The sequence below is a fragment of the Nannobrachium achirus genome, assembly GCF_963921795.1.
Source record: "Nannobrachium achirus genome assembly, chromosome: 19".
NCBI lineage: Eukaryota > Metazoa > Chordata > Actinopteri > Myctophiformes > Myctophidae > Nannobrachium > Nannobrachium achirus.
This window is the reverse complement of record NC_137826.1, coordinates 16,963,092-16,979,264: the sequence shown is the minus strand read 5'-3', so window position 1 is coordinate 16,979,264 and position 16,173 is coordinate 16,963,092. Positions and strand designations below refer to the sequence as shown.

Here is a 16,173-nt window from a genome sequence, read left to right as displayed (position 1 = left end):
GAAATCTGTTTACACAACGTCGCAAACACATTTGTTGCTAATGATAAACATACATCATAAGTGTTGACTTGGTTAAGGCAAATTGTACAAGCACTTTTTTAAATTAAACTGCAAACAGGCAAAGCATAGTTTTGTTTGTTTTATTATCTGTACATGACACATACATATGCAGTCAGTAAATGATTCTAGGGGGAACCCTCAGAACAAACCAGACCTATAAAAATGTAGATTTACAAACTACACACTTTTAAAATATGCTAAAGACAAACAATGTGGGTGGACCATTAGTGCATGTGATGGTGGTGTGCACAGTAAACAGATTACGGGTTCTGAAGTACTGCATGTCATTTCTTCAAGTTTAAGAGCACTGTGTCATTAAGTTTAAGAGCACAATTTAAAAAAGAAATACAAAAAAAATATTAAATAAAAGATCTACCAAGTCAAGTGTAATGTGTACACCTCTAGTCATTAAAATTCTGCAATACATCTTACATAAGTGTACATACGTCTACTTGCTAAAATAGAAGTCTACCACTAGTCTAGGAGACTAGCATGGTCCCATTCAGTAAAAAAAAAAAAGAAAAAACTACAAGCACGAGGAGGAGGAGACGTTCACTGCATGGGGATGACAGCAGGTGCACTCATCTGTGACACATAGTCATACCTGTAGAGAAGAGAATAGCTTTGAGTGAAGGAAATCAATCTGACACATGCAGAGAAGACCCAGTACAGTGTCTCCACTGTACTGCGATTCTGAAGCAACGATCCAGACCATGGAAGATACTTAAAGTGATCCCTGGCTAATACGACAAATATGCCTTAATACATTATACTTGTCCTCTATAACTACAATGTAAAATTAAAAACATCTCAAATATTTTATTTCTTCTAGAAATAGCTAATCTTTCAGTCAATAGGGGAAATGCCTGTCGCAAGTTGATGATGTCATAAATGTTATGTGTGGTCTAATTTATGGCATGCATGTGCAAAATAAACCACAAACACATTTGAAATATTGATTTGATGCTCATATTAACCATAGGAAGTATTACGTTTGTTTTTATTTGCACATGCATTCCATAAATTCCATAGGGATAGATCACAAATTACATTTATGACATCATCAACTTGCGACAGGCATTTCCCCTATTGAGTGAAAGATTAGCTATTTCTAGAAGAAATAAAATATTTAAGGTGTTTTTAATTTTACATTGTAATTATAGAGGACAATTATAATGTATTAATGCATATTTGTCGTATTAGTCAGGGATCACTTTAAGGCAGTCTAGCTGCGATATTAAGATCAATAATGGAAGCCTTGGAAAGAGGCAGTCTGGTGAGCTGGTCTTTTGTTATAGAGAATCTGCAGAGGTATAAGGTAGTCTCCATTGAGAAATTAACCCTAGTGAGGTAGAACACCTAAGGTGACTGATTGAATAATTTGTCAGAAAAGTAAACGGCACAGAAAGACAAAAAAAGATAACATTGTGGCCCCATGTTAAAGTTATTTGAAGCAGAAGGTGAAAGATCTCCACATGTTAAAGTTATTTGAAGCAGAAGGTGAAAGATCTCCATTGGAGAGACATTGAACTTTTGTTCAAATGAACCATACCATGTTTACTTCATGCAGCAAACAGTTTTCAGAGAGCAGGCATTAGCTCATTTCAAATTGATATTGTACCGTGTAGTGTTGGAATGAGACACTTACTTCGAACTGTTGTACTTTCCCCTAATAGACTTCTGAGTGAGCTTCTTTGCAGTTGCGTGAAGTTTGTGGAGCTCTTCCAGGCAGGGGGTCAACTCAGCCAATGTGTAACCAGTGAAGGCTTCCAATGCGAAGGGCTAAAAAAAAAAATAATATCATTCATGGTGGTGGCGTGTGCAGCAGTCATTTTCAACCTGGTGACACCATTTTGAGCACGTCATTTGTGAAAACATACATATACATTTTTTTAAAGCTCAGTGTATCAGCCATTTTCGTAAAGTACAAGTACAGTATTGCTGTGAAGTTCAGTTTATTCATTTCTAATAGAAACAATAGATCTAAAAAAAATAGTACCTGTGGCTGTGGCCCTTTTCACTAGTTTGGGTCATAGGGAGACATATTTTGGGCCTCAAGCCAAAAGATTTAGGAACCACTGCTTAACATGGCCATGAGGTACTATATACCACATGAACATGAGGTACTATATACCACATGAACCCAGAGAGCTTTGAAGAGAATACATACCCATAGACTTCTGTTGATGGTGAAGTTGGCCAGGCAGTAGGCTGCAGCCGCCACTAGAGATGGGACATACTGGATGAAGGAATCCACTGCCAACAGGCTCAGGTCCGACATGTACTGAAATGTCAAATGCAGGCCCATCACGATCATGACATACGATTTTAATGATTCAATTTTGCATGGAAAAGTAAAATAATTACTTTATTTGGCTTTTAGGCTTCATAAACAAAAGTTGCAGCCCAAAAGTTAGTGCAGATATGTCAATTGCATAATGATTTTACTTTAAAAACTTAGTAAATGGTGGAAATGGCCCATCTACAAGCTCACAAGCCCGTTTGCCTTTGCGCCATTTTTTTATGTTTGAAAGAGTGACAGTCCTACTCCTAGTCACATGTAGTTTCTCAACTGATAGTGGCCAACAGCCAAGCTGCTGTAAATGTAATTTATTTTACCACAACTCAGGAGAAACCTGCACCTTACATTAAAAGGTGTCCTTCAAAGACATTCATTATGGGATTAAAGCAAACACTGCAAAGGTTTGTCAAGCCATCCCAATTTGACTACTAGTTGAAATAGCAGGTTGATACTAGTTGCTAAGGTAAGCTTTGCTTACCAGAGCCAGGCTCTCCGTCTGGGAGCAGACAGACTGAACGGTCAGGTACTGCTTCAGGAAGTGATGTATGGTGGGTGTGGACATCTGGAAGGACAAAACCTTGAGGAAGATGATCTCGATCTTAATGAGGCGCGCCCTGGTGTAAGTTTCGTCTGTGATGTACACAAATTCCTTCAGCTCAGGTGGGTAGATCTCCTCATATTTCCTACAAAGAAATTACATGATTTTATCAGCAGCATTTTTCCATTGTCATCAAAGTTATGATTTCAAAAGTCCAAAGTCTATAGCCAAATTCAGCCAATATCTTCTGTGCACTAGCAGAGAAGTGTTGCCTGCTGTTCCAGACAAATATGTTCAGGACAAACTAATGCCCCATGTTGCTGTACAACTGTCACACACAAAAAAAGCTCGCCACACTAGCACCGTTTCCTAAACCGTGACCAGTGTAGACAATTTTTAGTCATTTGTTCTACATACTGCCAACAAGGAGTTTTAGAGGGAATGTTCGCCAAAAATAGCTGATCTACAATGCATTGTAATTAGTGAGCTTGTGGCTCAGCCATTTTTGAACAGGGTAGAGATAATTTTTGTGTGATCAGAATGTTTTACAGCCACCACTTGAACCCTTACATGTCTATTCTGAGGGGGACACGGCTAAAAATTGAAGATCACTGTACAAGCTTGATTGCAAGCTTGGAGATCATTTTCAGCAAATGTTTGGGGTGCAGCCCAAGTACAAGTTATCCATTAATTGAACTCAAGTTAACTGCCTGAAAAATCCATGCAACATGAATCCAACACGATAGTACCGTTAAACAAGTCTATGAAGCGATCCATCATAAGGTTTTAAACGCACACAAGTACTGGGGTCCCTGCGTCATCCCCCTCATTTAAAGGTGTCCTTGAAGACCGCTGGTCTAGAGGGTTTTACATGCATGTGGTTCAAGACTTACGCAGCAATCATTAGGGCAGCTGTGCCCACCAGCTGCAGCTCACAGCGTTTCACACTCTTGGTGAGGGAGAGGAAGCGGTCCAGATAGCAGACGGCCAGATGCAGGGTCTCGTCACACAGCTTGTACTCCACGCTGACCTCCACCAGCCAGTCGACCAGGACCATCCGCATGTTGCTGGTCAGTTCTGGATGATTCTGCATGTAGCCTGCCCTCGGCCTGCACTTCAGCTGGGAAAACCAAAAAGCAGTTGCATGGATTAGAAAGTTTGTCCTTTTGTGTGATTATTAACCCCCCCCCCCCCACACACAAACAAAAAACACAATACGTAAAATGACGTTTTAGTAACAGTGTTCCTGTGGTTCTACATACAGCCAACTAGGTGAACAGATTGAGGCTTTAACTGATGAATGAAATAGCCAAGACTAAGGGTTTTATGTAAGATTCTTCAGGGAAATCAGTTTGACATTTTGCAAAAAAAATGGGCCATAGCCCTTCACATGCGCATTAAGAGTTTGTAGATAGGCAATTGTCGTACAACATGCCTTCATAGAAGACACGCTGGCTTCCATGGATCCAAATGACTGAAATCATTCAATCGTGGCGACTGAGACCGTTAATCCATGCAGTTGCCAGACTTGCCACAGTAAAAGAGTCTGAATCCATCGTTTGCTTAATGGTTTGCTTAATGGGATATTAGACAAGATAGTGGAGAAATGGTGAGACTGGTTCAGTTTCATACTTCTCTCTCACGCAAGTAGTGGTGGATATCCCCAATGTACTCAGACACACAAAACACATCGTGCAAATGCTGGGAGTCATCTGGCAGGGAATTCATAGACGCATCTGCATCTACAAGAAAAGAGCAATTATTAACCAGAGCAAGAGTATTAAAAGCTTTTTTAAATTACTACATTTTACAAGTTTGTCAGTCTTACTTGTACTCAAATCGAGGAAGAGTCTGAAATCATTGTGTTGCTGCAGCTGCATAGCATCATCTTCATCGTCATGAGTCCCACTGGCCTCCAAGTCTTCAAAAACTGAAGACAAAATGTTTTGTTAGCAATGGAATGCAAAGTTGCCAGGACCACAGTATGCCAAAGAAATACTTGATCAGAGGATACAGAACAGCAAGGTAAGACAAGTGAATCTATTGGCCTGGAGATGCGTTTACTAACTTCAATTGCATCGTCAACTCAAATGTGTACATTTTGAACAGCATTTTGTTGCCATGTGCATATACATACAACAGTGGCTCTATTAGAAAGGTGCAACATTGTACCATGGTCTTCAGTTTGATCACAGACAGAGCTGGAGATCGGATAGGCAGACGTAGAGCTGTCTGAGCAGGAGCCATGCTCAGGAAGACGACCTCCCTTTAGGAACGAACCAAGTGTTAGTAGTTAATAGACAAAATTAGATGAACAATCACTTCTTTTGATGCCCTGCTTGCTCACTTACGCATCTCTGCTGCACATTTTCAGCCAAGACACCAAGCACTGTCCTTTGTTGGAGTTTCTGCACCTGCAGGGTTGCGTCATGTTTGTTGGAGACTAGAGTATTCTCTCTGCTGGAGCGAAGGCCAAGCCGGACATTAGGTCTGATAGCGTTCATCCTTAAAACAGTATTACCTGGTGAAATGAGCAATAATTAAGCAGTTAGTTATACATGCCTTCTTGCTTAGTTTCTGTCAGGCTGTCACTGATGAAGTTTCTGAAAGATGTTGACTAACCCATCTTCAGTGCCATCTTTGACAAATGTAAAGACACAATTTTGCCTCATATAGGCCTACCATCTCTAAACTTTAATTCAGTTTAGATGTACCATCCCATTTACATTCTTAAATATATAACCTTATGCTACAATATATGATAGGTACAGTAGGGACATCTGGGCACCTCGATGTAAAATTAGTTTTGTCCAAAATTATATTTGAAAAATGGTAAAAGTAGGCCTACATTATGAATAGTAATACATCACTAGACTTACTTTATCCTTCCATTTCTTGTTTATGTCTTTCAGTTATTTCATGATTCAGGCAGATATGAGCTTTTTACATACCAATTCAAACAGCTCTCTAGGCAGTAAAGGAATCATTGAACCTCAATCAATGCAAGGAATAATAAAATCCACAAGCCAATTTCACCACCAGGCGGTGCCGTTTACCGAAAATGGCCAATCTAAATAGACGTTTTTGGAGATCTCTAATGTGCGCACTGTGAAATAACCTTGGATTGGAGAGACGCATTTATCAATTGATATTTGCATCATCTAGACTCAACAAAAATACATCCAATTTTGTTGATCGGATCCAAGGCTACACTCATTTGTAAGCGGATGAGGAAAAACATTAAACGTGCAAAAAAAACGACCGTTTTAAAAATGATTCAAACTCACCGAACAGGAAACAAGATCCTGCAACAAGTGATGTGCCTTCGTCAGGTACAGGCTTCGGCTTCGTTGATGATAACCGGTTTCGTTTTCAGAACGTTAACGTGCCAAAATTAACGCCCTTTAACGGATCAGTTGAACTGGTAGCCTCTGTTTGCGGTGTCTGGAAGTGATTGAAAAGCCGTTTAATCGTTCTGAGCCCCAACCTGCATGCAGTGTTCACTGATCAGCTGTTTCCTCTGCCTTCCTTTTAAACTGTTCCAAATCAGTTTGAAATTGGCACCTGTGTCTCGCTGTCCAAACGCATGCTTGCTTACTTGTACATGCGACCACCTGTAACCATAGGCTGTAACAGACGCTGTGATTGGATGGGGGCATGGGGCATATTGTGGCGTTGAACTTGGCGTTGAATTTGGCAAACTTTGGAAGATTGTCTAACAAATTTACACAAAACGGTATTTCTCGAACAAGTCAATCAAAACACATTGTGCATCATAATTTGACGCTCATTGTAGGGACATATATCTATCGATTTTTTTGGACAAAATATCACACATACAGACAGGACAAAAGGCAACCATATCTCTATAAAATTAAGGAAAATAAAGACAAAAAAGGTTATAAATGTAGGCAATATAGGCCTATTCATCACATATTCTTCTAGTTTTCATAGCTTTAGTGTTTTTTTTCTCCATGCAATGACGTCACAATCTGCTTGTTGATTGGTGTCAGCTGACCTCATGAGGAAGTGAACAGCACTTTTCTAGGTAAAGAAAATAACAAAAAGCACACAACTCTTGCAATATGTGACACCTTGTTAGCTTGAAGATCAGCAATTTTAGAAATAATAATGCTGACAATAATATTGACATACATATCCTAGACCAAAAGTATTGAATTTCAGAAAGCCAAAACAAAGGACTGCTTGACATCTTGATTGAAAACAAGCAGCACAGCAGCGCGTTTAATCAGGTGAGGGAGAAAGGTTTTCAGTTTCACTTAGTTCTCAAAGTGGGCTAGTGGGGTCAGGGGACCCCCTAGGGTCATTGAGGGGGTTCCAGGGGTCCCCATTAAAATATGTTAATACGCTACTACAGCATCAAAATCAATGTAATTTTCACTTTGTTTAAACCTATGTACATGGGCAATTTGAAAAATAAAATAAAATAATAATGAATCAGAGGGGGGGGGGGGTCCGTGGCCAAATACATAAATTTGGGGTTCCTCACTTCCTTGATATGAAAAAGTTTGAAAACCACATAGTCCTATTTCAACTAAACAGTCTGTTCCTATAAATATAAGGGATGGTGGCTTCCTGGATCACTTATCAGACAACTCCCAGTCCATCTTGCTGACCCGTCCAACCTCCAGCCCTGGCTGTGATGTTTACACAGATGATGATCAGAGCATTGCCAAGGTGAGACCCTTGTATTATTTCCCATGCGCTGGCCAGCAGAGCCACACTGTAAAGGAATGTTGTTGCTGACTTGCAGTTAAGTACATTGAAATGACCTGTCCTCAGTAATTTCTCGCTCTCAAAAATAGCAGATATACAAGTTCACTGTCACAGTCGTGCCACTTTGTGGGTCCCTGGCCTGGAACAAAACATTTTCAAATGGGGGGTCCGCAGCCAAATGTCAGCGTCTTAATGGGTTTATTGAAGAATAAATCAGGCTTAACTTCCCGGGTGTTGTGATGTGATGGTGGCATGCATCCCGACAATCGCTGTTGAACAGAATCAGCTCCCTCTGTTCAGTCAGATAATCTCAACTCTGATCCTGCTCCCTGTCACAAGTCTTCCCATGGGCACGTGCTTGATCCTCAGTCTCCTGCTGGTGCTGTAAATAACAACAGCTTTAGTTCTCTCTGCTCAAATATTAGTTGACCATACTCAAACACATTTGTGTCCTTGTGGTTAGAGTGCTCGCCCAGAGATTGGGAGGTTGGGGTTTGGTCCCTGTCCGGGTCATACCTAAGACTATAAAAATGGGACCAAGTGTAACTTTGTATTGTAACTGGGTGACTGAAATTCCCCTACAGGATCAACAAAGGTATCTATCTTTCCCTAGCCATCATGCATGCCACGATGGGCACTTTAAACACATACCCCATGACCCAGCACAGCTGTTACTCACTCACCTACACAGTCATGTACAGTAAGTGTACCCAAGGCCCAACAGCTAGGCTGAGCAATCAAGTTCACATGGGGACCGGGAAAGGTAACTCCAAAGGCAGATTCTAAAAACCTTCTAAATCATCAACCTTCTAGAAACTGAATAAACAGTTTTAAAAAATAAACTTATATTATATATCGTCTCTGTCGGGTGGAACCTCATATGTCCAAAACCGTGTTTCGAGCTTGTATATCTGCAACTTTTTATGCTTTTGGGAGACGGTATGATAGACTAGGATGTGAATTTATGCTTTCTCGGTTTGAATGGGTTAATTTTTCAAAGGAGTGATGGATCTTTGTCTGAGATCCCCCCAAAAAATAAAACAAAATAAAGTATTATTTTGAGCAGAAGACAGTAACAGTTGGCTGAAGCTCAGAGTGCAGAGATTGGAGCATGCCAGGCTGGCTGCCACGCCGTGGGGCTCGGTCACGCTTGGGTCGCTATGGAGACGTCTGATGTAGAGTATAAGCTGACAGGCAGGAAGGAAGGACAATCCGATACGCTGGTTGACCCATCAATCAAAAGGAGGATATGCATTGTGTAGTTGGTGCCATTTCTAACCTGAACCGTCTGTAGTTATAGAGTTGAGGAGGGCTGCATGGCGTGCATGCATGTCAGTAGTACAGAATGGTGGTATGTATGTCAGTAGTACAGACTGCATGCATGTCAGTCGTACATACTGTGCATGTATGTATGTCAGTAGTACAGACTGTCAGGTTTGCCATTTCTAACACATTTCTTTTCCCCTGGACAAAAGCATTCTCAAACATTGTCTTCCTAAACATCCTAGCATCTTCCCCCATGATTTTAGACAGGTTATCGGTTCTCTCTCTCCAATCCGTCAACCTCTCTCTCTCTCTCTCTCTCTCTCTCTCTTTCTGAACAAAAGAACTTGAAAAAATTAATTGGTCCATTTTCCTGAAATTGGTGGGAATGATTACTAGGCCCCCTGAAGAAAATATTATCTTTTGTGACAGAAATGTCACGGTCACCGACCATCAAAGTCAAAGTGACATTAATCAGCCATATCTCAGTTTGGAGAGATGTAGAACAAGACACATTGACACGACAGGCGTGTGATTTCACTGTAATTCAAGGATGATGAGTGGTGCTCACTTCGCATGGTATCAAACACAACTCACGTGCATATCTCCTTGTATGGGCTGTTCTGTCCGTGATGTCAGTTATCTCCATACAGAAAGAAATGCAGTGATTTCCCAGATGCTGAACTGAACAACTGAGAAACCAGTGTGCACTTCTGTACAAAGCATTGGTCTTTAATAATCAATCAAACAATCAATCAATCAATAACTTTGATTTTGAAGTTGAACTTCATTCCATTCTACAGATGCACAGTAAGTGAAGACGCTGTATTAAAGCATCACATGATTCAGATGGCAGAGTTCTGGTCTTCTGTTTCACACAAAACAAAAACTAAATATGATGATATAATCGACTGTTCAGTGCACTCCTTGGTTGGAGAAGTTCTGAGGTCCCGTTTTGTCTTATTTCATTAAGACGAATTTCAAAGTAGTTTGTTCAGTGTTTGCTCAATGTCATTGTCCAATGTCCACCCAGCAATCCCTCCTCTTCACACTGGCAACTTCCAGATCTGCATGGGAAAGGGGTTAAAGTCACTTCAAATGATGTTTTGATGGATGCTGTGTTACCGTGTCTCGTGTCCTCACAAGAAAAATGGTTTACAGTTAAAGGTTCAGGCCTAGGATTAGACATTTAGAAGTTAGTTTCAGGGGTTAGGTTATAGGTGATTTATAGTTAGTCCCACAGTGGTGTTGTGCACCGGAAATACCGTTTTCGGTTATGTTACGTTTAAAAATGGCAAAAGAAATTGTAAAAATGTCATTCATACAACTGCTGTCCTAAAATGGCGATGTCCTGACAAGTATAATAATACAAGTGTGTGTGTGTCTGTGTGTCTGTCTGTCTGTCTGTCTGTCTGTCTGTCTGTCTGTGTCTGTCTGTGTGTGTGTGTGTGTGTGTGTGTGTGTGTGTGTGTGTGTGTGTCTGTGTGTGTGTCTGTGTGTGTGTCTGTGTGTCTGTGTGTGAGAGAGGGAGCGTTAAAATATGTAGTCAATGGTCATTATGTACTGCAACTAAGTGCAACTGTGTGTCTTCTCTGTACATATAGCATACTGTACACTGTACACTGTGTACAGCATGTACTGAAAGTGCCCTTGTTGCCCCCTCCCACACACACACACACACACACACACACACACACACATACACACACACACACACACACACACACACACACACACACACACACACACACACACACACAACGTCAGACATAGAGCCTTTTCACAGCACGCATTTTGACACAGCTGAAGGTAATAACATTAATTGTGTGTGTTTCATTTAAGTGTTACAGTGTTGCATCCGGACGAGGATGTAAAGAGCATTGCGACAAAAACGGAAGTCTAAAATGGATCGTCACATGATTCACATAGTAGACTAGTGTCATGTAGAGCAGGACTTGTAAGAGCTTTTTAATTACTGGATTTTGGCTGCCACAGTCTGAAAAATGTATACACTATATGGGTTCCTACATTTTATTGTTTAATACGGTGGTTCTCAAAGTGGGCTCCAGCAGGGACCCCAGACCCCAGGGGTCCTTGTGGGGGTTCCAGCCAGGGGGGTAGATTCCCCAGCCAGGTTAAATGACCTGGTACGGGTCCATTTGGTTTCCATTCATAAACTCTCAGAGTTATGGGGGTCTATGGCCTAATAGTAAACTGGAGGTCCTTGAAGTGAAAAAGTTTGAAAATCACTGGGTTATAATAAGTAGTGGGGGTCCAGTGTGATACGTTGCCATGATGGTGCCCAAGATTCCATGGAGGCCTCTATAACCTGCACGTCCATATCCATGCGTGCATCTCATCTTTTTGAAATCTTGAAACTGACAAGTCTTCTCTTCTGGGGGTCCCTGCTGGCACAAAACATTTTCCGATGGGGGTCTGTGGCCAAATACGTATCATGTTGGGGGTCCTATTGGAACGACCATATATCCAATATCCTTGCGAGCGTCTGTATTCTGCCCCCCTCTGCATATATGTCAGTCGTACAGAATTGTGGTATGTATAGACATAAATACCGCTTTTATGCCAATTATGTCTATGGCACTGCACAGCATGATGCTCTGGTCCTGTGACTAAAGTAAACATTATAGCAAGTAGCAGCCAGTCTACTTAGTGGCAGCCTACAGAATACAGATGGTGCTGATTACCTTTGCAATGTAAGGATATATTCCATAATCCTGTGTCAATGTCGTCTCCAAAAAGAAGGGGGAAAAAAGCATGCGTCACCTGCTTTCCTCCCTAGTCCAGACGGTCATATTAGACTGGATATTGTCTGTGATTTTGGATATTGTACTATTGTAATTACTCAAATTGAAGTATGTCTTGTAGGCCTACTTGGCCTGAAAAAAAGGGTATTGGAGCAACCCTATGCTTGGTTTTGGCAGGTCAGACCATCATAAAACCGGTGGATCGGTATCGGCCAAGAATTTTGCAATCGGTCCATCTCTAGGGTCCTTTCGGAATATCCATATCCAATATGTCCATGCGAGCGTCTGTATTCTGCCCCCCTCCCTCAGGTGGACAGTGCAGAGATGGAGGACCTCTGGGAGGAGATGCTGCAGATCTCCATGTTGGTGAAGGAGCTGCTGCCACCGCCCTCGCTGCTGCAGTCCGGCACGGACGAGGAGGACGTGATGATGTTCTTCAGCCTGTGGAGGGAGATGACCAGCAGCGTGAGCAGGAAGAGCAGCATGCCCAGGAAGACCCACACGTACACGTAGACGTTCCCCATGGCCATCACCCCCGCCGGCCCCCTGCTGTCCCCCGGCCACGCGGCCGCCGCCTCGGCCGACGCGGACGCAGAGGAGGTCGGGGAGAAGCGGAGGAAGGTCCCGTTGTCCGCCGCCGCCGCCGCAGAGGAGATCCCCGTTCCGTTGAGGACGTCTGCCGCCGGGGAGCTGTCCATCATCATTCCTGACATGCTGCTGCTGCTGCTGCCCTGGCTGCCGTTTCCAGTGATGATGGCCTGGAGAGAGAAGGAACAGAAGGAGCATGTGAGTAAGACTAAGAAGCGGAGCTATTAGTATATCAACTATGCTGTTCAAAGTAGTTGGTATTTCTATTTACAGGGTTCCCACGGTCATTAAATTCCTGGAAATATTTTGAAATTAGAAAAATATTTTTCCAGTACTGGAAAAGTTTTGGAATGTATCAAGGGTCCTGGAAGGTCCTGGAAAAAATAGCTATGCATTGTCTTTGGTTATTGATTTTGTTAATACCTCTGAAATGACAAATTAAACATGGGCCAAATTGTCAAATATTAGAGGCAAAAATTGTGAAAATAGCCGATCTACATGCAACATATACAAAATTACAAAATTACAAAATTCCTCAACTCTTGGTGCTCGTCAGGGTGCCGGGTCCCCAGTTAAAACATGATTATTTCGGGGGCCACGGCCTGAAAAGGTTGAGAACCACTGGCATACACTACCTGTCTTTGGGCATTGCGCATAGGAGTAAGCGACCTGATATTGAGCTGAATTATTCTTATATAGTCCTGGAAATGGGTTAAATATTCTGGAAAAGTTTGGGAAAAGTTTGGGAAATTAATTGGTAAAAATGTGTGGTAACCCTGTATTTAACAGTGGTGGGGAAAAGTACTCCAATTCCTTACGTACTGTAACCCCAAGGCTCCACAAAAAAGACGTCCGAGCGCAACGTCGGCAGTGGAGCACCCTTCATTGACTAAAAAGGGAACGTTCCCTGCGGTGACACTGACGCGACGCCCGATTGCTGCAGTGGAGCCGGGGGGTTAAGTAAAAGTATCAATACCACAATTTAGACATAGTCGGGTCGTCTATGGCACTTCCGTGACCGTGGAGAGCAAAGGTCCGTTTCTCAATGGATTTGTCATCTAGGAGGGTTATTAAACGAATTTGGCCGGGGTGTATTTAAACTGGAGGCCATGGCATATGACAACCACCATGACTATGGGAGGTGGATGTCAGATTATTTCCCCACATACCCTCTGCAAATCTGCAGAGGTAGATTGGTCTGGTATCAACTGCCATGAAGGATTTGAACTGAGCTATTTGACAGGTCTTTTCCTACACTAAGGTCATTACAGTCTGGTCTGTTCGCCTCACCAGAGGTAGTGCATGCATGACCTTAAAGCCCCTATCATAGTAGGCACCGCGGTGATAAGTTATTCACCGCGGTGTAGTCTTTTTAAGTCATAAAACTACAACATTACGTCATTACTCGCGGTGAATAGCTATCCACCACGAACCCCGACACATCTCTCTGTTTTAACTTTCAGACAGATCGGCCCATCACCCCGTTTACTGATTGGTCGATCTAGACCAGTCAGTCACAGTCATAGGACTTCACCGTAACTGACTATGATGGCCTCCACTTTTTTTCTCACTTTAGGTGGATAGCTTTACACCTAAAATTTGCGGCGATAGGCTCTTCACCGCAGACTCTGATAAGGGCTTGAGACTGCACTTTTAGATGGCCAAACTCAGGTTGAAACCTGCAATACCACTAACATGTGGAACGCCCTACCGAAAGCATTAAAGGAGTGAAAATCCGTAACTTCCTCACTTACAGGTGGCTGCTGCCCTTTTCCAATGTAAATATATTTTATTTATTTTCTTCTTTTATTATAATTTTTCAGTTTTACGTCTGTTTCTTTGTTTTTTCTATTGATGATATCCTCTGTATAGTACTGTATTCTATCCGTCTCAGTTAAATGTGTCCGTTTGCTGTGAGACCAATTATGTTTTCCTCTAGGCTTCAATCAATCAATGTGGCACGGCCGTCATAGCAGTTGGCTATTTAAACTACATCATTTTCTCAGCTTGTGGTTGAACTCAGTTAAATGTGTCCGTTTGCTGTGAGACCAATTATATTTTCCTCTAGGCTTTTGAACTGTAATTTTCTTCTAAAATGCTAATGGCCTCTTGTGAGCTATTGGACCTGCTGTGGTAAGTGTTACAAGTCTGAAAATGTTGCATGGAACAGCAGGATACAATCCAGGGGCGTCATTGAGGTTTTATTCCTCAATAATGACCGGCTGGCCATAAATGATCCCTTGCTTAAAGCCTGTCTTGCTGTCAGCCGAGAAGGAAGATTTGAAGACCAAGTGTTTATCTTAAGGTCTCCTGTTTATTAGGGAACAGTTAATTTGAGATGACAACGAAGAAAGACAAGTGGTTAAGATGAAAGTAGTGTGCCAACCCATGCATTGTTAATTCACAATCGGATGCGCTGCTGGCAACACGTCTAACGTTGATGGCTCATTTGAAACCCGCACCACGCGACTGTGAGTGTGAATATCTCTGCTGAACAAGCAAAACTCATGACTGATGATGACATACCTGCCAACACTCCCAATTCTAGCAAGACTCACTCTACCTCTTTTTATTAACCCTTTCTCTTGCTATGCTGCCGATTTGTAATTTGTAATTTCTCCCACTAATCTCCTGATTTAATGTGCAATGCATGCACACACAACCCTTTCTGATGCATGCCGCTCGTCACTGCGCTAACACAAACCGACTTTAACAGTTGGCTGCTGAAAAGTGAAAATGGATGAGTCACTTCCCAAGAAGAATAAATAAAGTGCACTTTTCAGTCCACTGGGTGTGAGACTTTCCCCTGTCTAACCCCTAATACATCCATACAAACTGCTAGACGCATTCACACACACACACACACACACACACGCACACAATACACATGCACTCTCTTCCTCTCTCTTTCTCTGCCTGTCTCTCTCTCAGTGTTTGCACATAGATTTTGTGAATTTATATCACTTTGTTGTACATTTCGTTTTTTCTTCATTTATTTTCGACTAATTAAAAGGAATGTATCCTAGTAATCTGTAGTAAAATTACTTGATTGTTCGTCTTAAGCCCCTCCAAATGATCCAGAATGCCGCAGCACGCTTGGTCAATTAGTCAAAAATGTCTTACCCTGTGGGGCGCCCGCTGGCCTACCGGTCCAGGTGCATACCATATAGGCTCTGATGCCTGACAGCGTGTCGCGGGTTCGAGTCCCGATCCCGACGACCTTTGCTGCGTGTCACTCCCCATCTCTCCCCCCATTTCCTGTCAGTCTACTGTCCTATCAATAAAGGCATAAAAGCCCCCCACCATTGGCTCCAGTTACAGCTCGCACAGAGTACAAGACACTGTTGGCCTACAAACCAAACAAAGGTATGGCAACCCCATATCTTCAAAGCCTGATCCAACCCTACAACCTCTCCGCTTGCTCAGATAAGTTAACACAGGGAAGCAGTCAGAACCTTCCCTAAAACATGGAATGTGGAATAAACTCCCCGTTGCAGCTAGAATTGCAGATTTACTCCCAATCTTCCACTGTAGTGGTCTGAAGACTCACCTCTTCCTCCACCTTAGCCATAGCATTTTCCTTAGCCTTGACGATCTTGCAGGCTTATAATGTAATTTAGATACATATACTGTAGTGTATATCGCTTGAAGGTCTTTTGATAGTATACTGCTTCCTTAAACTGATGATGGGCTTTGGTTTACCTATGATCCAAGATTACTATTTCTATGCATTTGATGTATTGCTTACTGTAAATTGCTCTGGATTAAGAGCGTCTGCAAAATGCCTAAATTGTAACTGTAAATGGTCACTTGTAGATATTGGAAGTTGCAGGTTGTGTTTTTATTTTGATTCTTTTGGGGGGAGAGAAGGCTTTCTTCCTAATGTTGTTTAAACCAGTGGTTCTCAAACGTGTTCATAT

The 16,173-nt window shown here is 42.1% G+C and overlaps 2 protein-coding genes across 2 annotated transcripts; both read right to left on the bottom strand.

The window, feature by feature from the left end:
• Positions 1 to 612: 612 nt before the first annotated feature.
• On the bottom strand, positions 613 to 5,331 carry ccna1 (cyclin A1; the record flags this gene model as incomplete). Its single annotated transcript, XM_080749265.1, has 7 exons — positions 613 to 664; positions 1,709 to 1,842; positions 2,231 to 2,344; positions 2,841 to 3,045; positions 3,794 to 4,020; positions 5,073 to 5,166; positions 5,252 to 5,331. The coding sequence occupies 7 exons, from the start codon at positions 5,329 to 5,331 to the stop codon at positions 613 to 615; spliced, it is 906 nt and encodes a 301-aa protein (XP_080605391.1).
• Positions 5,332 to 11,970: 6,639 nt separating this feature from the next.
• Positions 11,971 to 15,824, bottom strand: sertm1 (serine rich and transmembrane domain containing 1; the record flags this gene model as incomplete). Its single annotated transcript, XM_080749264.1, has 2 exons — positions 11,971 to 12,423; positions 15,804 to 15,824. The coding sequence occupies 2 exons, from the start codon at positions 15,822 to 15,824 to the stop codon at positions 11,971 to 11,973; spliced, it is 474 nt and encodes a 157-aa protein (XP_080605390.1).
• Positions 15,825 to 16,173: the final 349 nt, after the last annotated feature.